Source organism: Megascapheus bottae, chromosome 21 (assembly GCF_031878675.1).
Source record: "Megascapheus bottae isolate mThoBot1 chromosome 21, mThoBot2.hap1, whole genome shotgun sequence".
Taxonomy (NCBI): Eukaryota; Metazoa; Chordata; class Mammalia; order Rodentia; family Geomyidae; genus Megascapheus; species Megascapheus bottae.
In genome coordinates, this window is record NC_143529.1 from 24709425 (window position 1) to 24734675 (window position 25251).

Genomic DNA, 25251 nt, shown 5'->3' on the forward strand with positions numbered 1-25251 from the left:
CTTTCGGGTTTTCGGGGAAAGGACCCCAGACTCAGGGTGATGGATAAGGCGGGACTCGAGACGGCACGCGAGACCCTATTGGTTAGCAGAGCCGCCGGTCAAGAAGACAGCTTGCGCGAGGATTGGCTGCGCGAGGCGGGGCGCGGCGCGGCGCCGCGAAGGAAGGGGCCCAAGGGGTGGGGCTGACGCTGCAGCTGGCGCAGCTCAGACTGGGAGCCGCCGCCGCCGAGCAGCCGAGCAGCTCCTTCCCCAGCCGGCCCGCGCGACCGGGCCGGGGCCAGGCCCCCCACCGCCGGGTCCCCCGGGGCTGCAGCAGCAGCGGCGCCGCCCGCGGTTCCCGCCGGGGCCCGGGCGCCGGCCCCGCTCTGCAGGATGGGCACGGTGCTGTCGCTCTCCCCCGCCTCCTCGGCCAAGGGCCGGAGGCCGGGCGGGCTGCCGGACGAGAAGAAGAAGGCGCCGCCATCGGGGGACGAGGCGCTGGGGGGCTACGGGGCGCCGCCCGCCGGCAAAGGCGGCAAGGGCGAGAGTCGGCTCAAGCGGCCGTCCGTGCTCATCTCGGCGCTCACCTGGAAGCGCCTGGTGGCCGCGTCGGCCAAAAAGAAGAAAGGCAGCAAGAAGGTGACGCCCAAGCCGGCGTCCACGGGTCCCGACCCTCTGGTCCAGCAGCGCAACCGCGAGAACCTTCTCCGCAAAGGCCGGGACCCCCCGGATGGCGGCGGCGCGGCCAAGCCCCTGGCCGTGCCGGTGCCCACCGTGCCCGCGTCCGCGGCCGCCGCCACCGCCGGCGGCGACGCGCCGTCCGCGGGCAGCGCGGCCGCCCCGCCGCCGGGCTCGGGCGGGGGGAAGCCGCCGCCGCCGCCGCTCCCGGCCCCGCAGGCGGCGCCCCCGGTGCCCGGCGGCTCACCCCGGCGGGTCATCGTGCAGGCGTCCACCGGCGAGCTGCTGCGCTGCCTGGGCGACTTCGTGTGTCGACGCTGCTACCGCCTGAAGGAGCTGAGCCCCGGCGAGCTGGTGGGCTGGTTCCGCGGCGTGGACCGCTCGCTCCTGCTGCAGGGCTGGCAAGACCAGGCCTTCATTACGCCCGCCAACCTGGTGTTCGTGTACCTGCTGTGCCGCGAGTCGCTGCGCGGGGACGAGCTGGCGTCGGCCGCCGAGCTGCAGGCCGCCTTCCTCACCTGCCTCTACCTCGCCTACTCCTACATGGGCAATGAGATCTCCTACCCGCTCAAGCCCTTCCTCGTGGAGCCCGACAAGGAGCGCTTCTGGCAGCGGTGTCTGCGCCTCATCCAGAGGCTCAGCCCGCAGATGCTCCGGCTCAACGCCGACCCCCACTTCTTCACGCAAGTCTTTCAAGACCTCAAGAACGAGGGCGAGGCCGCCGCGGGCGCCGGGGGTCCCCCCAGCGGGGGCGCGTCCGCCGCCACCTCCGCCGCCAGGGACAGCTGCGCGGCGGGAGCCAAGCACTGGACGATGAACCTGGACCGCTAAGGGCACCCAGGGGCCGCGCCCGACCCCCGCCCCAGCCCTCCCCCACACCCCCGACACACACCCGGAACCCCCCGGCCCCATCACTCCACCGCTGCTGTGAACCACCGCTCTGCGCCCACGCGGGGCCTGGGAGGAGCCGCCCCTGCCCCGCAGGGGAAGGCGGAGGCGAGGACACCAGAGGCCAGCGGTGTTGGGACTCACTGGGTGTGGGGTGGGGGTGGGGGTGACGGTGGGAAGGGCGGCCCCCACTGCACCCTTTCGGTCTGTCTGCGCCCTCATCTCTCCATGTCTGCCCCACTCTCCGCTTTCCCTGCTGTGCACGTCTGTAAATCCATCTCCCCTGGGTCCTGTCCACTTCTCTCCCCCCCCTCCTTTCTATACCTTCATTTTTTATCTCCCAACTGCATTTCCATCTCGTTTTCTGCCTTGTTGTTGCACATTCCTTGAGAGAGAGAGAGAGAGAGAGAGAGAGAGAGAGAGAGAGAGAGGGAGAGAGAGAGAGAGAGAGAGAGAGAGAGAGAGAGAGAGAGAGAGAGAGAGAGAGAGAGAGATCATCACTTCACCCTGAACCTCGCTACCCAGGTGCCCCATTTCTTCTGCACCTGTGTCCCTAGCTTCCCTTCTCCTTCTCCTTTCCCTGGCTCCTGTCATGGGTCACCATCTTCCCCTCTGCTTCTGTCACCCCGCATTTCTTCTCCTGAGACCCCATACCCACTCCCCCCCGGGTCAGAGGGGCCCCTGGTTTTTCACTCGGATGGACTGAGAGCCTCAGTGCCAGGTGCCCAGACATCCACCCAGGGTCCCCCACCTCCCCCCCACGGCCTTCTCCCCACTTTTTCCAACGTGTTGCATGCTGGGAGTTGGAGGGGGAGCCGGGCTGCCGGCTTCATTCCAGAGGCTGGGATCTGGGGGCGAGGTCAATCTGGGAGACCACCCCGGCGGCGGCGGCGGCACCCTGTGGACTGGTGGGAAGAGAAAGAAGACGCTTCGTATTGTCGGGGAGAGGTGTTCCTCTTCCTCACCCTTAGATTTCATATTATCTCACCCCTTTTAATTTATTTCTGCTGTTTCCGGAGGGAGGGGGTGGGGGGAAGGGTGGGCTGGGAACTGTCCGAGGTGCTGAGCTGGGGCGGCCCCGGAGCCCTCCCGGGAGAGTACCAGGGGCTGGGCCGGGCCTGGGGCCGTGTCCAAGGTGCCAATGATGCGGGCCGGCGGCGCGGCCGGGTCTCTGTCCGTCCTGAAGAGAACTATAAAGCGCGCAACGCGCCTGCACATGGTTTTGCGCCGGCCTTTCTTTGGGTCGAGGGTGGGATGGAATGGGAGGCGGCATGGGGCAGGGCGTGGAAATACGACACAGAGGTCCAGTGAGGAAGGCCAGGGCCCCTGGGAAAGCTGCTGCCCTCTCCTCGCCCCCGTGGACGTTTATTCGACGGAGGAAAGTGAGCTAGCCAAAAGAGGAACCCCCCCCTACCACCACCCCAGCTTCCATCTTGTCAGACCTAGCTCCTCATTAATTCCCCGGGCCACTTAAGGACAAGTGGTGAGGACAGCAGAAGACGTTCCCGTTCTATGAGGTGACCCGTGGAGACAGAACCATCAGAAATAGCTGTCATTGCTGTCCTGTACCGTCCTCTTGTCACAGAGTGGGGCAGGAGTTTTAGACCTGGGTCTGTGTCTACTACCCGTCTCAAGGTGAGGCCTGACTCACCCCACTTGCCCCTCGCCTTCTGGCCTCTGCCCCACATGGGACCAACCCTGCACTACTCCCTGGCCACACTGTCTCCCCGGGGAAATCCTGGGCAGCCCATTCCTTTTTAAAGACACGCAGACCCTGCCCCCTTTTATTTCCGGGAGGAACAGATACAGGCAGAAACAAAATGGGGAAGAGAAAGCCGTCCTCTAGGGTTAAAGAAGAGGGAAAATAAAGCGACATGGCCTAAGATCTCTGCTGAAGGCTCCACTGCCATCTGGGCTGCAGAGCTAAGCGCCTCGTCCACTGTTCTAAGGCCCCGAAGGCCGGGCTCCAGGTAGGCCTCGGGCTCGCTGTCCGTGGTGCTGACGAGCACGCGGGTCGGGTGGGGGGACTCGGCCTCGACGAGGGCTTCTGGATACTTTAGGAATAAGAGGTCGAGTTCCAGAAGTCTGTCTCAAGAACCCGGGAATGTCGCCTCCCGCGTGTCCTCCCAGGAGGACGGGGTTCTGCTGTCGCGGGGCCTGGGCCCAGATCCTCAGCGCCCTGCCCGGAGCCGGAAATTCACAGTCCAGATTTGTGAATTGAGCTCCCGAGGGGAGGGGGCAGAGCCGGCGGAGAGGGAGGCGGGAGCCGCCGCCCATTGGCTGGAATTTGGCGCAGTCAGCGCGGTGCCGTCATCTCTTTGCGTTGGGGAGGGGGGAGGAAAGGAGGAGCGTTTGCTGCACTATGCTGCTGTCGCCATGGTAACCAGACTGAGAGGGCGGGGCCTCCTCTCCACTCTAACCTCTGGCTAAAGGAACAATCCTGGTTCTCATTTGGAACGAATCAGTAGGACTACTTGATTGGAATTTCTGAATTAGGGGAAACTAAAGACTAGAGAGCCTCCAGTTGAGGACCCTGGATACTCCCCCAACTCATAGATCTGTCACTTTTCCTTTTCCACACATGCCTGTACAAATACACCACACACACAAATACACCACACGTGCATGACTGTGCCTCCAGGAACCTGTGGTCTGGCATTAAATGAGGGAGTGAAAAAAGCTTCAGTGAGTACTGTCACTTTCTTTTACCATGTACCCCAAACTAAACACTTATAATCTGATTAGTGGAGAGAAGCTGGGAGAGGATCAACAGGAATACAATGGAAGAATGAGGCTTCTGGTCAACTTTCATCTCGTTTTTTTTTTTTTATTCTGGAATGAGGGCCGTAGAAAGAAGGGCCCAGAACCATCTTCAGAGAAGGCAAAGGGATTTTTAAAAGAGAAGGCTTCATGCCTGTGAGTGAGTGAATTGGGGAAAGCAAATCCAGGATGGTAGTAAAGTGGAGAGGATGGATTAAACTGGTAACAGGGGTGCCGAATCATTTTTCTCCTAAGAGTCACTTTGGATATTTCCATCATTCTTGGACCTGGATTTACTGACTTTTGATTTGGGAAAATGAAAGCCTAGATTTATTGAAGATTCTTAATCTTTGCAAAGGTGGTGTACTGTTTCATAAGTCAGGTAATGAGTACATTTCTTTCTGGGCAATGTCACCTTAATTTTTTTTTGTCCATTGTGGAACTTGAATTCTGGGCCTGGACGTTTTTGTCCCTGAGCTCTTCAGCTCAAGGGTACCACTCTACCTCTGGGCCTGGGCGTTTTTGTCCCTGAGCTCTTCAGCTCAAGGCTACTGCCCTACCCCTTGAGCCACAGCATCATTTCTGGTTTTCTGGTAGTTAATTGGATATAAGAGTCTCACGGATTTTAGTGCCCAGGCTGGATTTGAACCTTGATCCTCAGATCTCAGCCTCCTGAGTAGCCTGTACGGGCATGATCCACCTTGCCCAGCTGACTTATTGGATTTTGAGTCCTGCCTACAGTTGACTCGACAAGGCCAGACCAAATGATTTGGAGGGCGTTATATGGCTCCAGGCTGTGGTTCCCCAGTCCTGTAGGTCTGAGACAGATCGAGGAAAGCAAGGAGATGGAGGCCTGGAGACAGAAACACAACTGGAGCCATGAGTCAGCACTTCCTCCCCACCTGCAGAAGGCTGAGGCCACTCATCCAACGGGGGAAAGGGGGAGAATGAAAGGATGGCAAATAGATGGCTACAAGAAATCCATCCCTTGGCATGATGTATGCATGGACACATACCCAAAGGCACAAACTAGAACTCAGAAGCATTATAACAGATACACTTGCTGCATGAAGGTTCAGTCACAATTTACATACATCTCTGTTTCCTGTGTTCCCTGCCACCCTTCAGGACATTCTGTCCTGAGATCTATGCTTGCCTGTCCCTAGAATACCTTAGTTTTTGTTGGAAAAAGGGAAATGCAAAAAAACCCTCTCAGAAGTATGTGTGCATGTGTGTGTGGGAGGGGTGTTGCCATGGTAACTTCCTGCCAGGCAGAGCACCCAGCAACCAGAGCATCTGGCAGTATCTATGAGGACATCCCATGGCCTCTGCACCCTGAGACCCTCGCTGCCTGCGCATACAGATGGGCACCTCTGGAAGGTTTCAGCAACAAAGCTACGAAAACAGTCCCTCCAATCAGGGTACCACAATCAGGAATAGCTGGAAGCCAAGTATAAAATAAGTATATAAATATATTATTATGCAATATAAATATTATGTAACTCCCCTCCCTACAAATGCTACTCGTGATATATAATCGGAAATTTTGCAGTGAGTGGTCCAAGACAGGGGTGACTAATAGTCCAAGACCACAGCCTTCTCTGTCAGAATCTTGCTACACATCCTATGGGACAGAAGTGTAAATGACAATTAGAGAAATTTCCTTTTATGTGATGAAAGACTGGGCAAAAGACAAACTTCAAGGTACAATCTCAGAAAATTTAATACATCATGAAATGTTGGGAGGCAGGCCTCTGTTATATTTGGAGACTAGCTGGCCCATTTCTCACTTCAAGCCTTCTTTTATTTTTACTTAATTCCGTATTCTCTTAAGGAATTTTTTGGAATGGAATTTGAAGTTATGGTCTTCTGTTTGATCAATAGGAACTCTGCCACTTGAGATGTAATTTCAGCCTGGCTTTTTTTTTGCTGATGATTTTGGAAGTCGTATCTCAGGATTTTTCCGCCTGGGCTGACATTTGAACCTTAGTCTTCTCAATCTCAGTCTCTTGAATAGTCAGGGTTGTAGGTGAGATTATAGGCACTTAGCTCTTAGGATGTGTGTGTGTGTGTGTGTGTGTGTGTGTGTGTGTGTGTGTGTGTGTGTGTGTCTTGCATTCAGGGATTAGGAGCTGTCCCTGAGCTCTTTTGCTCAAGGCTAGTGCTCTATCACTTTGAGCTATAGCTCCACTAGCAGTTTTAGGGCAGTTAATTGGAGATAAGAGTCCTAACGAGGACTTTTCTAAAAGCACAGGCTGGCTTTGAACTATGACTTTCAGATCGCTGTCTTCCAAATCACTGTCTCCTGAGTAGCTAGAATTATAGGCATAAGCCACCAGCACTCAGCTCGTAGAGGATTTTTTTTAAATTGCCTGAGGACTGAGAATGTGCTTAGAAAGCACATGACCCTGAGTTCAGACCCCAGTACTGGCTAAACAACAATAAAAGACCCAAATCCTCTAATCCAGTTTAGAACTTCATAGACTTTCTTCTTTCTGTTTCTTCTGTCTCGCTCACATACAAAAATGTTCCATGATGCTGAAGTAGTTAAAATATATGCCACTAATACAGGAACAGAAAAGGTAAGTCAAAGACACATACATAGGAACTTAATACAGTATAAAAGCACTACTTGAAATTCATTGAGGAAAAGGTAGATTCATCAGTATCTGGTGTGGTTGTGTAGTTATTCAGACAAAGAACGTGGCCCCTATTGCAAAAATAACCAAAGCCAAAATGGCTGGAAGCGTAGTTCAAATAATAGTATGTATGTATAGTAAACACAAAGCTCTGAGTTCAAACCCCAATACTGAAAGAAAAAACTGGCCAATATATTGGACCTGTTCACCTGCATTCACAGCTACTTAGGAGACTGGGATAAGGGGACCTTTGAGTATAAGAGTTCAAGACCAGAATGGGCAACCCAGTGAGACCCCAACTCTCAAACAAGCAAACAAATTTATATATTATCCCAGAAAAACACCTAATACCAAGAAAAGCCTATAAACAAAAGCCGTATTAGACATTAAAATATACTATAGTACTAGGTGCCGGTGGCTCATACCTGTGATCTTTGCTATTCAGGAGAGTGAAATCCAAGGATCTAAGTTCAAAGTGACCTTGGGCAGTCAAATCTGAGAGATTCTTATCTCCACTTAACCAGCAAAAAAAAAAAAAAACCACAAACCTGTCAGAAGTGAAGGCATGACTTAAGTGATAGAGTGCTAACCTTGAGAAAGGAGGGAAACTTAAGCAAGACAGGGAGGGTGAGATACAGAGAATTAGGGCAAGACCAGATCAAGAATAAAGGTCTGAGAGAATCTATCTCCAAAACAACCAGAAAAAAGTTGGGCTTGATATTTGGTTCAAGTGGTAGAGCTTCAGACAACCAAGCCAAACAAGCTGAGCACCAAGAAGACCAAAGTTCAAACCCAGTATTTGGCTGGGAATATAGCTTAGTGGTAGAGTGCTTGCCTAGCATGTATGAAGCCCTGAGTTCAATTCCTCAGTATCACTTAAACAAAAAACGCCAGAAGTGGTGCTGTGGCTCAAGTGTAGAGCACTAGCCTTGAGCCTAGTGAGGCTCAGGAACAGAGAGCCCAAGTCTCAGGTCCTGAGTTCAAGCCCCAGGACTGGCATAAACAAACAAACAAAAACTCAATACTTACAGAAACTATAGGTTACTTATTACTACAATTATTATTGTTGTTGTTATTATTGTGTCTTGGATGCCTTAAAGGAAAAGACTAAATTATCTCCATTTAAACCTTTGAACGCCAAGAAAGAGAGAAGGAAAAAGAAAAATGTCAACCTATGTCCCATACCTCTGAATCATTTTCTTTGGACCATTTTTCCTTGGACCTCTACAAGTTTTCTTATTTTATGTCTTCTTGAGAAAGGTTTCACCTGTTTCCTGCTAGATTTCTTTGGAGCTAAGAATTCTCAGCACACACTAGAGAGACAATTGAGAGAGAGGAGAAAATAAAAGAGAAAGGGAAGAAAGGCAGGAAAGAAGAAGGGACACACAGGAAAAGGAGAAAAACTCATCTGTACAGCACTGTCTTCCTCTCTCATACAGCAACGAAGTCTACTTTCCCCCCCTCTCCTTAATCTCTTTCAAATCCCTAGAATTTGAAAGGGTAGGTGAGATGCCAAGTATTCCAGCAAGCATGTGTGTGCACACACAGGGCACGTGAGAGGCACATGCATACATAGCATGAAGTGACACAAGCACATACTCTCACAGGAGCTAAAACCGTTTAAACAGCTTCTCTATCTTTTCCCTAAGTGCCACAGAAAACAGTGCTCTCTATTCGAGCAATAAAGCTAGGGGAGGTTTTTTGTTTTTTTAAAAAATAAGAACTTCCTGTATATCTTCCAAACAAGAGTTAGCACAGTGCCTGGCACAGAATAAGGCTCTCAGAAAATGAGAGCTGATATCCATTTGGGTTGAATCCAACTCATTGCTATAAATGATGTTATGATAAACATCTGTATGTCTTGTCTTTTCCCATTTATCTCCTTAGGGCAATAAATAAATGAACAAAAACAAAGTGACAGGGGCTGGGAGTTTGGCCTAGTGGTAGAGTGCTTGCCTAGCATGCATGAAGATCCGGGTTCGATTCCTCGGCACCACATACATAGAAAAAAAAAAAACAGAAGTGGTGCTGAAGCTCAAGTGGTAGAGCTCTAGCCTTGAGAAAGTCCAAGGACAGTGCTCAGGCCCTGAGCTCAAGCCCAGGACTGGCAAAAAAAAAAAAAAAAAAGAAAAAAGAAAAAAACCCAAAGTGACAATCTTTTTTTTTTTTTTTGCCAGTCTTGGGCTTGAACTCAGGGCCTGAGCACTGTCCCTAGATTTTCTCAAAGCTAGGGCTCTACCACTTGAGCCACAGCACCACTTCTGGCTTTTTGCTAGGTATGTGATACCAAGGAATTGAACCCGGGTCTTCGTGCATGCTAGGCAAGCACTCTACCACTAGGCCAAACTCCCAGCCCAACGCCATACATCTTTAATAATTTGTTTTGCAGTATGCTCATTGTTTGGCTAAACTGTTTTGTCTGTTCTTTAACAAGGTCCAGAAGAACTTCAGAAGCAGACTGTTCAGTTCCACAAAATTCTTTTGGGACCAGGATTGAGACAGCATCACTTTTATAGATTATTTTGGAAAGATTTGGTCATCTTCCCATTGTTTTCAAGTCTTCTTTGTGCTCTTCAGTGAAGATTTGTATTTTCTTCTCTCCCTCCCCCCTCTCCCCCCCGCCTTCTCCAGTCCTGGGGCATGAACTCAGGGCCTGGACACTGTTCCTCAGCTTCTTTTTGCTCAATGCTAGAACTCTACCACTTGAGCACTATGCTACTTCCTGCTCTTTTTTATTTATGTGGTGCTGAGGAATACTTCATGCTATGTAAGCACTATACCACTCAGCAACATTCCCAGCAAGATTTATAGTTCCTTCCTTTAGATGTTTCTCATGCTTTTTACTTGGCTGATTTTTATTGTTGTTATACGTCCATTATTTCCAATTCATTCCTTTTCGTCATACAGAATTATATAGAAGAACCACAGGTTTAGCCGCATTGATCTTATATAGTACTAGATTTCTTTAGTTCTGGTGGTTTTCTGGTTGAATCTCTTGGATTTCTAGTAGACAGTCGTGTCTGATAACGTAGATCTTTTAATATTTTCTCTAATATTTACACACAATATTTCTTCTTTCTTTTTTTTGCCAGTCCTTGGCCATGAACTCAGGGCCTGAGCACTGTCCTTGGACTTTCTCAAGGCTAGAGCTCTACCACTTGAGCCTCAGCACCACTTCTGGCTATTTTTCTATGTATGTGGTACCGAGGAATTGAATCCGGGTCCTCATGCCTCTACCACTAGGCCAAACTCCAGGCCCCTTATTCTTTCTTTTCTTATTGCATTGATTAGAACTACAGTCCAATCCCAATGATAACAGGATAGACAAAATAAAACCAACATCCCTAGCCTTGTTCCTAGCTTTCACAAAAATTCTTCTCATGCCTCACTAAATTTTTAAAAATGTCTTTTATATTTAAATATTCTGTGTCATGTATACTGCTATAACTGAGACTATTTGTCTGGAATTTGATAAGACTTTAATCAACATAATTATCCAAATTATTCATCTCATGCATAGTATCCACTGAGCTAAGTCACACCACATGGTCCTGAGTTGGTACTATTTGGGGACATAGGAGACAGTAAATGAGTACTCCCTCAATTCTCCGTTCTTCCCCATGACACTTAAAATTAGTGTGGTGTGGACCACACTAAGAATCAGAGATTTGAGTCCCCTATCTCTTATGAGCTATTATCTCTAAGTATCAGTTCTCACATCTATCAGATGGAATAAATATCTCATTTCTTGTCTCGATCAAATACCTACCAGAGGAGTGACAACAGAACTTTTCAGATGAAAACTATTACTATGGCACTCAGCACTATTAATAAATATTGGCAGGGGACCAAGGATAGAAGCAGAGTTCAGAATGGGGCCCTGGGATGTTCTGACCAGCTCTGGTAGCCCCCGAGGTAGTGCAGACTCGAGAGGCCAGGCCTCCCTGGAGCTCTCCCGTGGCCTGGGTAACATGTGTTTACTCTTTTCTGCCAGGTATGGAGTCTTTTGGGACCCAAGTGCCTCTCTCTGCCATGTGAGCCACGAGACTTGCTTCAGCTGCTGCTGTGTGGCTACTTGTGCCAGCCTAGCCCAGCATAGCATTCCTGAGTCTAGGCCTTGGGGCCAACAGGCTTGGTTCCTCCAGGAACTCCTCTTTCCAGGGATATCCTCAGCCTTGTAGGATGTTGGGTAGTGGCAAGCGCTCAGTCCTGCTTTTATGATTTGCCTATGTTGTGAATAAGAGCAACAAAAGGTTATACCTTGGTGCATCAGGCCCTAAGAATGATACGCATGCATGAGTGTGATATTTTTGGAGCTAATGTCCTTACTACATGGAGTGGTGAAGTTATCCGGAGAGGTGCAGCAAATCTGGACTCTGTTAGTGTTCAATGCAGGACCTTTGGACTTTGTTTTGGTCATCTATCATAAGGAATAAAGACAGTCCTCAGTGTCTCTGAGAGATTGGTCCTAGGACTTCCCCCATTGGCTACTATAATCTGAAGATGCTAGAAAAACAAATTGTACTCAAAACAACAGAAGATCCCATGCACATCCTCCTGTGTGCTTTAACTCATCTCTACATTACGTATAGCTACTACAATGTAAATGCTACGTAAGGGCGTGTTGCGTGTGTGTTGTTTAAGGAATAATAATAAAAGAACAGCCTGTACACGTCCCACACACATGACATTTTTTTCTAATAATTTTGATGCATGATTGGTTGTATCCATGGATGAAGAATCCATGATTACTGAGAGCCAACTGTCATAACATTCTTTCTCCTGAAGAAGCAGTTGACACTCTCTGGTGCAATCATGTTGATGCACATGCTTTGTAAGATGAGAAGCACAGAAGAAACACAGGAAGTGGCCCTGAGTCTGGTCCTTAAGTACATGCCACAATGGATCCACTGCACAGATGTGCACACAGAATGGACCCTAGAACTCGGTGTCAAAGGTAGAAAAGGGAAAAGATACGGAGAAGAACGTGATCATTATGGAAGGAGGCTCGTCATCCTCCCGAGGTGACTATTGAAGCTGGGACCCTTCCCCTCTTTCCCTGTGTATGGTCCCATCTAGCATTCCCCAGATCCTGTCGTGCTGCAGGATAAAAAGGACAGTGCTGCTTGGAGCTTCCCTGACAACTCCTGCTGTGTTGCTAAGCAACCGGACATCCTTTTCCAAAAAGAGGAATCCAGGGTTCAGGGCCTGGTCTTTTAGCTTTCTTTAGTTACTTCCTCCCCCTCTTCCAATCTCAAGGAAGGAAACACAAGAGGAAGCTAGTTTTGTGGAGGAACAACTGTGATGCAGAAATGTAGAGATGTAGTATAGAAAATGGTGTGAGCCTGCAGGGCAGGTCTCTGCTTCTGCACTGATTAACACTGGGGCAATGACATTCCTGGCACAGCCCTCTGTGTTGGGCTGTTTAGGCACATGCTCTGTTGCCATAGCAAAATGAAATCAGCATCACCAGTTTACACTGAGCTCACTGAGGCTCATAGAAAGTAAGTCGATTCTCAGACCCATGGGGAACAAGCTGAGGTGAAGTCTGAAGCCACATCTATCTGGTTCCTTCTAGCATGCCCCTGGAGATACATGCAAGAGTGACAATGGGCTATAAGACTACTCAAATGCATTTTTCACTTTCTTGTATGTCTGGGATCCATGATGAGTGCTGGAATTAGGAACCTATCCTGGAGTTAGGGTTAGGGTTTGGGCATTTTGACCTGTCCCTTCCTGGGCCTCTCATAATCTCAAAATCCCCACTCCTGAGTCTGTGCATGTGATGTTGGTCTATGGGAATAAAACCTATGTATGAGGCCTTGAACTACATCTTTACCACTTGGTAGCTCTGTGATCCCACGTTGGTTGTTTAAAATCTTCTGCCTTGATTTTCCTCGTTTCCTAGACCCAGTTCCAGAGGGTACTACTGACTACTCTTTGCACAGGGTCTGCACATAAATATTCACTAAGTGTTAACTTCTGTGAGATCTTTTTTTTTTTTTGTCTGTCGATCATGGGGCTTGAACTCAGGGCCTGTGCATGGTCCCTGAGCTCTTCAGCTCAAGACTTCAGCACCACTTCTGGTTTTCTGGTGGTTCATTGGAGATAAGATCTGCACAGGCTTTTGTGCCTGGGCTGGCTTTGAACTGCAATCCTTAGATCTCGGCCTTCTGAGTAGCTAGGATTACAGGCATGAGCCACAGACACCCTGTTTCCTATAAGATCTTAAAAAGATCTTACCCTCAGTGGTTAAGAGCACTCACTACCTCTGAATTACAATAGGTTCAAATCCTGCTCTGTCCTTCTTTGCTGTGTAGCTTTAGGTAAGTTCGTTTACCTTTCTGTGTCTCATTTTTCTCATCTATAAAATATAGGAAGCTGGGTACTTGTGGCTCATACCCATAATCCTAGCTACTCATGAGGCTGAGCTTGGAGGATGATAGTTCAAAGCCACCCTGGCATGAAATTCTGTGAGACTTTTTTATTTTTATTTTTTTGCCAGGCCTAGAGCTTGAACTAAGGGCCTAGGCACTGTCCCTGAGCGTTTTTTATGTGTTTGTTTTCTTGCTTTGTGTTTTTTTGTTTTGTTTTGCTTTGTTTTGTTTTTGCTCAAGGCTAGCACTCTACCACTTGAACCACAGCACCATTTCTGGCTTTTTCTGTTTATGTGGTGCAGAGAAATCAAGCCCAGGGCTTCATGCATGCTAGGTAAGCACTCTCCCACTAGGCCACACTCCCAGCCCCTCTTATCTTCAATTAATCACTTACAAGCTGGAAGTGGAGCTGTGGCTTAAGTGGTAGGGCATTTGTCTTAAGTAAAAGAGCTCAGAGACAGCACCCAGGCTATGAGTTCAAACCCTAGGATTGGCAAACAAACAAAAGAAACACACACACAAGTATTCATTATGGTAATGCTAGTTGCTATAACAAGAAAGCCTCTCTCTAAATCTTGTGTAGCAATAACCATGGAAGGAAGCATTGCTACACCCACAGGTGAGAACTGTCTCAGAATGCTATAGACATACCCACTAGCTGAGATAATTCTAAATTCTGTAGTCTATAAAACAATGGAGGCAGCTCTGAGGATAGGAAATGAAGGTGGTATGGCTCCATCAGTAGTCAAAAGGCTGCTTCTCAGATGGGTGCCGATGGCTCACACCTGTATTCAGGAGGCTGAGATCTGAGAATTGCGGTTCAAAGCCAACCCAAGCACAAAAGTCTGTGAGCCTCTTAACTCCAGTTAACCACCAGAAAATGGGAAGTGGTGCTGTGGATCAAGCTGAAGAGCTCAGGGACAGTGCCCAGGCCCAGAGTTGAAGCTCCCCCTGCCAAAAGAAAAGAAAGGTCTCAAGTGAGGCTCACCATGCAGGCCCAGAACAAGGTCTGAACTAGCATGAAGAAGAAACATAGTCATTCATTTCTTTCTAGGAAACTCTACCAGTAGGCCACATTCCCAGCCCTCAATATGTCCTTTAGAACAAATACCCTCTGGGCTGGGAGTTTGGCCTTGTGGTAGAGTTCTTGCATAGCATGCACGAAGAATGGAATCCCAGGAAAAGATGGGATTCTCTGAAGTTCACACAGCAAGTTAGCTGCCAAGCTGTGACTGGAATTCATGCTTTCTGGCTCCCAGTCCTATGACATAGCTTCCTAAACTAGCTATGTGTCTAGGAAAGAACAGGCGTAGGCGGTAGGTGGGAGAGGTGAACTTTTTTTTTTTTTGTCATTCATGGAGCTTGAATTCTGGGCCTGGGCACTGTCCCCGAGCTCTTCAACTCAAGCTAGCACTCTACCACTTGAGCCACAGCACCACTTCCAGTTTTCTGGTGGTTAACTGGAGATAAAAGTTTCACAGACTTTCATGGTATGAATGGCTTTGAACTGTGATCTTCAGATTTCATCCTTCTGAGTAGCTAGGATTACAACTGTGAGCCACTAGTGCACGGCCTGGGGGAGAACTTTGAGAATGAAATTTCCTAAGTGAGAAGACCCCTTAACTGGATAACTCCTCCAGCTGCTTGCCAATGGCTGAAATTCCTACTTCCCCACTCAGTCACCTTGAGACCTCTCCATTGCTATCCACTCCTCTAGTGACAAAAAGCTCACTTGACTGGGCAGATCAAGGCCACATCAATCTGACTGTAGGTTCCAAGCATGTGTTTCAGTCCTGCCTGTCACATGCCTCCAGGCGCTGTCCCATAGGATGGCTCTGAATAAATGACGGCAGCTCCTCATGCCCTTTCCTCAGTCCACTTCCAAGACAATTGTCTCAAATTGTTGATTTCCCAGAATTCTTCCTCATCCCTTCTGGGTCTATTACACTGTCTCTTGTTTATCCCGTGAAGATTTTATCTGATCTTGTGTCCAGTGCTCCTGGGGGCTGGGTGTCACAGCTGTGGCAATGCACCTTCAGATCATGACTTTTGTTAGTTGCGGGGCTGGAACTCAGGCCCTGTTCCTGAGCATTTTTGCTCAAGGCTAGCACTCTACTACTTTGAGTCACAATGCCACTTCTGGTTTTCCAGTGGTTAACTGGAAATAAGAGTCGCACAGACTTTCATGTTTGAGCTGGATTTGAAGGGCGATCCTCAGATCTCAGCTTCCTGAGTAGCTACAATTACAGGTGTGAACTACTGGCCAGGTCATGACTTTCCTACATTTCCTAAGACACCTCCACTTTCCTTATGTGCTCTGGTTGCAGGGTTCCTGCCAAGACGCTACGCTGGCCTCCTGTGGTTTCATTTAAAGAACTGACAACAGGACCTCTCACCCTTTTTTGCCAGGAAATTTTATCTCATTACATTCAGCTTATAATTTTTTTTTGTCATCCGTGGGGCTTGAATTCTGGGCCTGGGCGCTGTCCCTGAGCTCTTCAGCTCAAGCTAGCACTCTACCACTTGAGCCACAGCACCACTTCTGCTTTTTCTAAGTATGTGGTACCGAGGAATTGAACCTAGGTGTTCATGCATGCTAGGCAAATACCACTAGGTCAAACTCCCGGTCCCCAGTCTATAATCCTTAGCAGCCCATACCTTTCTGGATCTTGGCTGTCACTTCCAGTGTGATCCTTCCCTGCAAACAGGACTCTAAAGAGGACCTCCATTTCTCTATGCAGACACTGAGCCATGAGCAAGCCAGATGCTACCTGTCTTAAGTACTTTGTGGACTACACAAGCCCACTCTTCATCCCATGAGGACATAAGGACATGCTAATGCCAGAATATTAGGTGACAATGGTAGAATATCATTAGGTTGTGTGTGTGTATGTGTGTGTGTGTGTGTGTACATGTGTGCCAGTACTAGGGCTTGAACTCAGGGCACAAACATTGTGTCTTAGCTTTCTTGTTCAAGGCCTGTGTTCTACCACTTGAACCACAACTTCATTTTCACTTTCTTTTGGTGGTTAATTGGGGATAAAGAATCTTACAGTCTTCATTGTCAGGCTGGCTTTGAACTGTAATAATCTGATCTTAGCCTCCTAAGTAGCTAGGCTTACAGGCATGAGTCACTGGTGCCAGGCTTAGATTTTGAAAGGCAGAGAGGAGAGGAGGGAGGTACAACAGCTGTCAGGGTGACCTCTGCGTAATGGAATTATAGGCCATTTTTTTTCTCTCATGCCTCTATACATTCTTCTCCAAACTATATTTAGTGTGTATAATTTCCAGCCTTTGTTGTTTTTGAGTCAAGGTCTAGCTAAGTAGCCCAGGCAGGCCCCAAACTGCCTTGGTTTCCCCGGTGCTGGAATTATAGGTGTGTGCCCTAATATCCTACTGGATTTTCTTTTTCTTGGTTGTGGGACTTGAACCACAACCTTGAGCTCTTCAGCTCAAGGCTGCCACTCTACTCCTTGTGCCACAGCACCATTTCCGGTTTTGCGGTGGTTAAATGGAGATAAGAGTCTCATGGACTTTAGTGCCCGGGCTGGCTTTGAATCACAATCCTCAGATCTCAGCCTCATGAGTAGCTAGGATTACAGGTGTGAGCAGGGTGCCAGGCTTCCATCTGGATTTTCTACACTAAGTATGTTATTTGGAAAACCAGAACAAGTAAGGTGAAAGATGAAATAATCACGAATCAAGTTTTTTTCTCTCCCTAGATGAAACTGGACATTTATGCGTTCTCTTGAAAAAGAGCACTCAGGCCCACCCCACCGCAGCCTTCCTCATCAGGCCCACAGGACATTCAAGAAATCTCGGCCTTGCAGAGGCCCAGGGCCTTCTCCTACCCACTAGGGGGAGCCTTTGGTCCAGAAATACTTCAGGGTGGAAAAAAGGAAAAAAAGAAAACCCCAAATAAGGCAAAGCAAAACAAAATAAAACAAAAAGGGAGTGCCCTGGTGCTTGCTTTGGGTGGTAGCTTGAATGCCCTCAGGGTTGATTTGGTCCAAGGAAAGGCCACTTATACGGATGCTTTCCAGCCAGTCAGGTTTTGGGAGGGTTGGAGGCCAAAATTTAACAGTATCAAGAAACAATATTCAAAAAGGCCTCTAGGTAGTGAAAGGGCCGGATCAGCGTGACCCACGCCACCCACTTCCCGGACTTCTCGAAGCTGGGTGGCGTGAAGGGCCAGGGCTCCATTCTCCCTCCTTTCTGAAGCCTAAACGGAGTCTGGGGACACCTAGTCCTCCGCTCCCTGGCCTGGCGCGACACCCGAGGTTCCAGCGCGCGGCGCCCTCCGGCTCCGGTGTGGCCCTGGCCGGTTCGCTTCCAACCAGAAGAGGGCGCGCCCCGGACGCGACGAGGAGCCGGCAGCCTCCAGCCCAGGCGGCCGCCGTCGCGGGCGCACGAGCCCGGTCGCCTCTGAAATTGGGGCAGTAGATCCAGAGAAAAGATAGCAGGGCAGCAGGCAGATCCTGAGGGGGAGAGGTCGGATAAAGAGGGGAGAATGGCTGGGAAAGCCCTGCAGGTGCGGAAAGCTGGAGGAAAAGGCGTTGCTGATGGAAAGTCGAGATGGGGTGATGGAGGGGGCGGGCCATGAGGCGGGGGCCGAAGGATGGGTTACGATGGGGAAATGCGATGGGGTGCACGTCGGGATGGGGTAGGGGGTGAGTGGACGCTGCCCTCTCCAACAAAGCCCACCCATCAGGGGCTTCCGTCGGGGGCCAGCGGGGCCCCACCGGCTTTGCCCCCATTCTCTGGAGCTTTCCCTGCGCTTGGCTGAGCTTCTTCCACCTGGCCCCCCACCAGGCTCCTGGTGTAGCAATGAACAGAGAGGACGCAGCGGGGCGCGAGGGAACTTTAATGGGGCTGGGAGGGCGTGGACGCGCGCTGGGCCCGGCAGCCCGGGCGTGGGGACGAGGGCGAGAGAGTCTGGGGAGGGGACGGCGGGCTTCACCGAGCCTATTCCAGTCCTCGGGAGAAGCAGACGTCTGAGAGGCCCCGTCGGGAAAAGAGGGGTCACGATGGCGTTTCTAAGAGGTGCGGGAAAGGAAAAGGCCTAGGAACCCCTTCCAGGATGAGGAGGAAAATGAAGGAGGGCCATACTTTGGTGTGGGGGCGGTCAGGACTGAGGTAGGGACACGTCTATTTAAAGGAAGATTCCCCGAGGTTTTCGATCCCTTCTCCCTGGGGCTAGGTGACATCTGGGCTGCGTTTACGTCGGGGGAGGAAGAGGGGACACTCCGGCTGGCTCCCTCCCCCCCACCGGGGTGCGGGTGGGTGTTGTGCCGGGGCTCCGGGTGTGTGGGGGAGGCCGCCCCGCCCCGTCTAGTGGTAATGGCCCCCCAAGTGTGAGGTGGCGGCCACCGCGCCAAAGGGCCCGGGCGGGGGCTGCAGGCCCGGGCTGGGGTAGAGGGCGGCGGTGGCGGCGGCGGCCGTGGCGGCGGGATTGGGGCCCGGCCAGTAGGAGAATCCCGTGGGCGCGACGCCGGCCGAGGCGGCCATGAGGTTGAGCTTGGAGAGGCCGGGGAAGGGCAGCGGGGCGAGGCCGGCGGGCAGCTTGTAGAGCGCGCCGTCCTGGGCGGCGGCGGCGGCGGCGGCGGCCGCGGCGGCGGCGTGTGCGTGCGCGGGCGGCGGCTGGCAGGCCTGCGCCAGGCCCTGGAAATCGAAGCGGTACGCGTAGCGCTTGCCGTGCACCTTGCTCATGATGTTCTTGTCGTAGTAGTAGCGCAGCGCGCGGCTCAGCTTGTCGTAGTTCATGTTGGGCTTGCTCTTGCGCTCGCCCCAGCGCCGCGCCACCTCGTCCGGGTCGGTGAGCTTGAACTCGCCGTGGCCGCCCTCCCACGCGATGCAGCCGGCGTTCGCGCGGTCCGCCAGCAGCTCCAGCAGAAACTGCCACAGCTGGATCTGCCCGCTGCCTGTGGGGAAAGGGGTTGGTCAGGCACCGGCTGGAGGACGGAGTGGGGGTGGGGAGAAAGAGGAGTTTGGGGAAACCAAACAAAACCAAACCCGACCGGACCCCACCCCCACCCCCGCGAGGGAAAGGGCGTGGCCGGCGGCGCCCACCGCCCCTGGAACCGCGAAACGGCGCCCAGGCCAGGCCGCCGGGCGCTTTTGCACAATAGAAAGTCAGCTCAGGACTCAGCCTGGGGACCGAATCGACACGTTTCGTCCTCCCTGGGGAGGCTGCGGGGAACCCTGGCCCTGGGCTTTCCAAGATGAGGGAGGGCCAAGCACCAGCTCCTTTCTCCCAGGCCTATATCCAGGGTAGAACGTTACATAAGCTCACAGGCCGACCTGCGGGGTGGGGACCGAGAATCCGCCGCACCACCAGGGATCCAGAAAGGAAGAGACCAGTGAACTAGACCATAACCTCATCACTACTCTCACGAGGTCCAACCTGGCATCCAAAAACTTACCAGGCCGCCACAAGCCTGGTCTGAGATGGGGACAGAGGCTTTGTAGACCAAACACTGGAAGGTTCCCCTCTCCAGTGCCTAGGTCAGACCCCCTAGGCTCCAGTCACGCGGCTTCAGTTTCTCAACAGGCGGGATTCCTTGCCCTAATTCTGGGGGAGGGGATGAAGGCCAGCTCTGAGAAGAGGGGTCGGGCTGGAAGGAGGTTGTGCTTGGCTCCTGCTTTGGGCCAGACAGACTTCCTCTAAATTTCGGTGGCTAGAGGTGGCACGGCTTTCCCTAGATATGATGGTAGTGAGGAGAGTGGCTTCAGAATTCCATTCTCCTGTAGCCACAAGCAGTGCAAAATCTTGATACAATTATCCCCATTCCTTTTTAGATTTTTCTCAAATCCATCTCAAATTCCAGTCTAGTGAGCCCCTCCTAGAGTCAGCCATTCCTCACAACTCAGAAGCTGTCTTCCCCACCATTTCAGTCCTGGCTTCGTCAAGCCAGCCCAGTGTGAGTCCTCAGGTCACCAGGATCGAGTTTTAGAATCAGAAGGATGGGGAGGTTTGGGGTTAAAGTCGTGTACCCCTCCCCCAGCGGGAGTGGCGTGGAGGCCTGGAAAAGCTCTGTGGGGCACCACGTTCGTTCTCTTTTCCTCTGGAAGAAGCAGTTACCGACATTGTTTTTGTATTTGTTTGTGGTTTCCACTGGAGGGGGAACAGTGGGATAGGAGTCGCTTGGGGACAGCCAGCGGCCAACTCAGTAATCAGCTGACCTGCGCGGCACTGCAGCAAACCTGACAATCAGTCAGAATTTCCCTGAGACTTGGTGGGCATTGTCAGGCCCAGGCCTGTGAAGCAGGACGAAACCGCGGGGGCCTAGCCGCTGGCAGTCCCGCAGGGCTGGGTCTACTTCTCCCAGTAGCACGATGCTGCAACCTTGTGCCCCAGCAGCAATCCCCTCGGCCCCGGCTCCACACACCGTCGAGGGCCGGTATCCTTTCCGTCTGCCCTGGCCAGCAAGCCATCCCTGGTACACACAAGATGCAAAAGGCCAACGACTAAATGAACGGCTTCCCCAAGGCCTCCCCACAATCGAGAACCTAGAGTACACCTTGCGCCCACCCTCTGTCCAGTGGCGACGGTACCGGTCCTATTGGGGTCCATTCCCGGCCCCAGCTATTGACCTCGCCGCCGTCTGCGCGGTGTACTGGCCGGCTCACCTTTCTGCACCGCCGGGCTCAGCGGCCCCCAGCTCGGGCTCTTCCCTTCCTTGAAGAGACCGTCTCCGACGGGATCTGTAGCAGCAGAGGAAAAAGAGTCAGGCAGACCTCGGTGGACTTGACCGAAAAAGGCCGGAGCCAAGTCTCGAGGGGGCTGCGGTGTCCTGGGGGCCCGGGCTGCCCAGCTCCTCCTCCCCGAGCCGGGCCGTGGCGGCGCGTGTGGCGCAGAGCCCCACCGCAGCGCCCAAGTCAGGAAACGCGTCCAGGAAAAAGGAAATCCGCTTTCGGAAGGGGCCGACTGGAGCCTTATAAAGCCCAGCGGGGATCGCGCGCCAGTGGAACCTGAGCGAGCGGAGCCCCTCCGAGAGAAGAGGGCGCGTGGAGGACCGGGTCCCCAGGAACGCCCGGAACACCGAGGTGAGGAGCTGACCCGGCGCAGAGGCGACGCCCGGCGGACCACAGCACGGACCGCAGCACGGCTGGGCACCGATCCCTCCAGCACGTCGGGAGACCCTCTGCTCCTACCAGGCTCTTTTGGGTCCCTGAGCCCCTGCTCTCGGCTTCCCAACCTCTGCTTTCCTTCAGAGTCTCGAGGCCCCACGGTGGACCCCCAGAGCTTTCCAGCTGTCTTTCAGGTTTTCTGCACGCCCTTAAATTGCAAGCAGCGCCTCCCCCTCCCCCTTCTGCAGTCTTGGAATCGCACCCCCTTTCTTTGGATCCCCAGCTCCGCTTCCCCACGCCCTAACCTAGACTTCCCGCCCGGAGCCCGGCACCTCCAGCCCCGGGGCTGGTCCCTGGTACCTGGCAGGTACATGTTGATCAGCAGGGGCTGGGAGGCGCCGCTCTGTCTCATCGCTGCCAGGGACTGGGCGGTGGGAGATGGGGGGACAAAAAAGGGGGGGCGCGTCAGGCTTCGCGCTTCGGGGCACCGATCCCCGCCCCAGGCTACTACGGGTGACAGAGAGAAGCCGGCGCCTGGTCCAGCAGGGCCTGGCGGGAGGGGGCAGCCGGGGTGTGGCGGGGGACGGGGAGGGGGGGCGGGGGTCCTGGAGCTACGCTCCCAGCTACAGGGCGACTTGGAACCCTCCGGCCCCGGCGCGGGCAGGGGCCGCAATTTCCGTTTTAATTAAAGTGCGGCCGCCTCGGCCCCCCGGACCCCGCCCCCGCCCCTCTTATCTTCCCATCGCAATAAAGTCTCCAGCGCGCCGCGCGACAGCCAAGCGCACCCGGCAGCCCCCCGCGCCCTGCAGCCCGGGAGACCGGGCCCAGGGGGGGGGGGGCGCCGCGCGCTCTGATCGGGGCCAGGAGCGCATTTCTTTTCTGCCTCCCTGACTCTCCGCAAACAGTGGTGGGGCGGGGGTACCAGGCCCCACTTCGGACTCCTGAGGCCATGGCTCCTTCCCCAGCGCCCCCCCCCCCCAGCCCGCTCCGCCCCTCTCCATCACTCACTCCTCCCGCCCCCCACTCCCACCCGGTTCCCGTCTCCAGGCTGCGTTATCTGCATCTTCACTTTTAAATTTCCGCTTCCCTCCCTCTCTCCTGTCGCTGAGCTCCCAGCCCTGCAGTTGTCGCTCCTTTTATCTCTGCCTACCCTGAGCCTTCTCCCTCCTCGTCTCCCACTCTCTGCTCTTCCCTAGAGACCCGATTCCCTAAGCTTTCAGCGGTTTCCTGCCTCTCCATGGCCCCCAAGCCGAAGGGCTCCATGCATTACCCTTGGTTGTTGTGGGTTGCTCTCCTCTCTTCCCTTCCCCACCTTCTTTCTAGGTCTTTCTGGTCTTCTAGTCTCCTCATAATTTTTCTCCTATTCTCATAGCCCTTCCAAAGACTTCTGATTTCTTCATCTCCCCCTACAGCTCTTTCTGGTCTTTCTTTCTTGTCATTCTAGTCTGCCCCCACCCAAGCACTGTTATGCTGGTAGAGTTCCAGGTGTTATTTAGTGGACATTGATTTGTGTAACTGATACCAAGCCGTCCATGTGGCTCCCAGGTGGATGAAGGTCTCTGGGAACGTGTGGGACTCTCTGGGTCTCAGAAGCAAACTAAGAATGGAAGACCTTCCCCTCCACAGCCACTGGCCAAGTACCTGTGGTGTCCCTCTCACTGCTTGTGTCCAGGGCTGTGGGGGCTTAATGATGAGCAAATTTCCAGCAGGATCCTGGTCCTGGCCCTTCCTGTTCGAGGATAGCTGCCAAGTCCTCCTCTTGAGCTTCCACAAGCCCTAATCTGCCTTCATTTGCTGTAACTTCGGGATTTTGATCTTTGCTGGCGAAAGGTGTGAGAAAGAACCAGGGGGCATGTGGGGGCACACTTTTGGGGAAAGTATATGGAAGGAATCCCAGGATCCTACAGGGACAGGGATGGAAGATTCAGGATCCCAACATGGAGTCCAGTGGGAGCAAAGACAGAAGATTAGATTTTCCAGGGGATTCAACTCAGCGCCTTGAGGTTGGGGACCAAGATTCCAGTCCTTCTCCTGTGCTGGATTACTGCCTCTTTCCAGTCACTAAAGACAGACAACAAGGAGATAGCACAGAGGTTCAATTACCTAATGCTCTCAGCTGGAGACTGGGGCAGAAGAGAGGTGCTCTGGAAGAGGATTCTACCCAGACATCCTAGCACTCTACAGAGTAAGGGCTTATAGCTCTTGTACCCAGCCCGATGGAGTACTCAGGTGCTGAAGGGGGCGGGTACTGGCACAAAATCTGTGTGTGGAGAGGTGCCCTTACTCTACTTCCTCCATGTTATATTGCTGGGCACCAATGGCCTGCCCAGAAAGAAAAGAGGTGAACCACTCTGACCTCCACACTCTAGCTGCCAGTTAATGATGGATATGGGGAGCAGACCTAACGCTTGGGTCCAGAAAAGCTGAAAAGATCCATTCTGGCAAAGGCTACAGCAAATATTAACACTCTCAACCCACTCTTCCTATAGAGGGAGAAACTGAGATGCAGATATCAATGCCCTGTTCAGCTCCTCCCCCACCCTCGGATGCTGAAGCCATCTTGTTGATTCTTCCCTACAATCACAGGCCACCCTGGAAACAGGGGAGCTCGGTGGAGGAGAAATATGTAATTTCCCTTTGTCTGTTCTCTACTCCTGGAAGGAGGTAGCAGGAAGGCAGGCTGTCAACTCTGAAAACACTCAGCTCTTATTTACCAGTTTCCTATTTGTATGACTTTGGGGAAAGTTGCATGGCATCTGTATTGCACTTTATTTCTCCTATCTGTAAAATATGTATGGAATTATAAGGCTTACATACAGTGATACTTGTGATGTGTTTATAACAGGTGCCTACATTTAGTTCTTGTTATTATTACCACCCTGCAAGGGAACCAGAAGCCAGGAAATTTAGGCTCCTCTGGGGCTCACTGATGCTTGGGGCTCTGTAAAAGCCAGAGGCAGCTCAGGTTGGCCTTGACTTAGAAATCCTGTGCTCAGATCTTGTTGTAGCCAATTAAGTGATGATGTCACTAAGTCCTAGTTTCTTCATTAGTGAAATAAACAGTGGAGGATTTACAGAGGATTCAAACACAACAGGGTACATGGGCTCAGAAGTCCATCTGAGTGTTATGAAGCTTTCATTTCCTATCTAGACCTCTGTCTCCTGACCTAACCCAGGACCCATGAGGGCACAGGGGAAGGGAGACCCTACTTTGACTTGCTCCAGTACTTCTATAACACCATACATGTTTCAGGGACCTTTTTATTGCAATACTGAAGGAAAGCACAGAAGGAAGAGACCAATATCTCCACTGTACAAGTGAAGGAACGGAGGCTCAAGGATGTTGTGTAATTAATTGTGCATCAGATATTTTAACTTACGGTCCAGGGCTTTCCGCAAAGGGGTGGCTGCCAAACTTTGCTTGGCTAGACTCCGAGGATTGCATCATTACAATGCTCCAAGCCCCACCCCATATCCCAACCCCAGGCTCCTAGGTCAGTCAGTCATATAGGGGTGGCCTCTCCAGTTCACTAGTCCTTGGAAGGTCAAGAACAACAAGTGGATAGTTGAAAAGAAGGGCTTGGAAATGCCGGAGTTGAATATCATGAAGAGATCATCACTATTCACAGGGCCTGGGGACTGAGCTCATAGAAACAAAGACGCCTTCCCTTAGAAAAACCGGAGAGATAGTGGTGCCTCCAAATAATTTCTCCTGAGTATGGAGGAAAGGGAACCATTAAAGAGGCGGATAGTCATCCTTGATTAGATGGGGAATCAGGATGAAGATAAGGCTAAAAGTGGCCCACACACTAGAGAACGTTAACCGAACATTGCCACAGGTTAATCAAATTCCATCTGGC

At 51.9% G+C, this 25251-nt stretch overlaps 2 protein-coding genes across 2 annotated transcripts; one reads left to right on the plus strand and one right to left on the minus strand.

The window, feature by feature from the left end:
- Nucleotides 1-225: 225 nt before the first annotated feature.
- Nucleotides 226-1976, plus strand: Cdk5r2 (cyclin dependent kinase 5 regulatory subunit 2). The gene has a single exon (XM_090354834.1). The coding sequence runs from the start codon at nt 373-375 to the stop codon at nt 1486-1488; it is 1116 nt and encodes a 371-aa protein (XP_090210960.1). The 5' UTR covers nt 226-372; the 3' UTR covers nt 1489-1976.
- A 16676-nt stretch (nt 1977-18652) lies between these two features.
- Nucleotides 18653-21803, minus strand: Fev (FEV transcription factor, ETS family member). Its single transcript, XM_090354390.1, has 3 exons — nt 21752-21803; nt 20951-21025; nt 18653-19242 (listed from the first exon to the last, which is right to left on the minus strand). The coding sequence occupies exons 1-3, from the start codon at nt 21801-21803 to the stop codon at nt 18653-18655; spliced, it is 717 nt and encodes a 238-aa protein (XP_090210516.1).
- Nucleotides 21804-25251: the final 3448 nt, after the last annotated feature.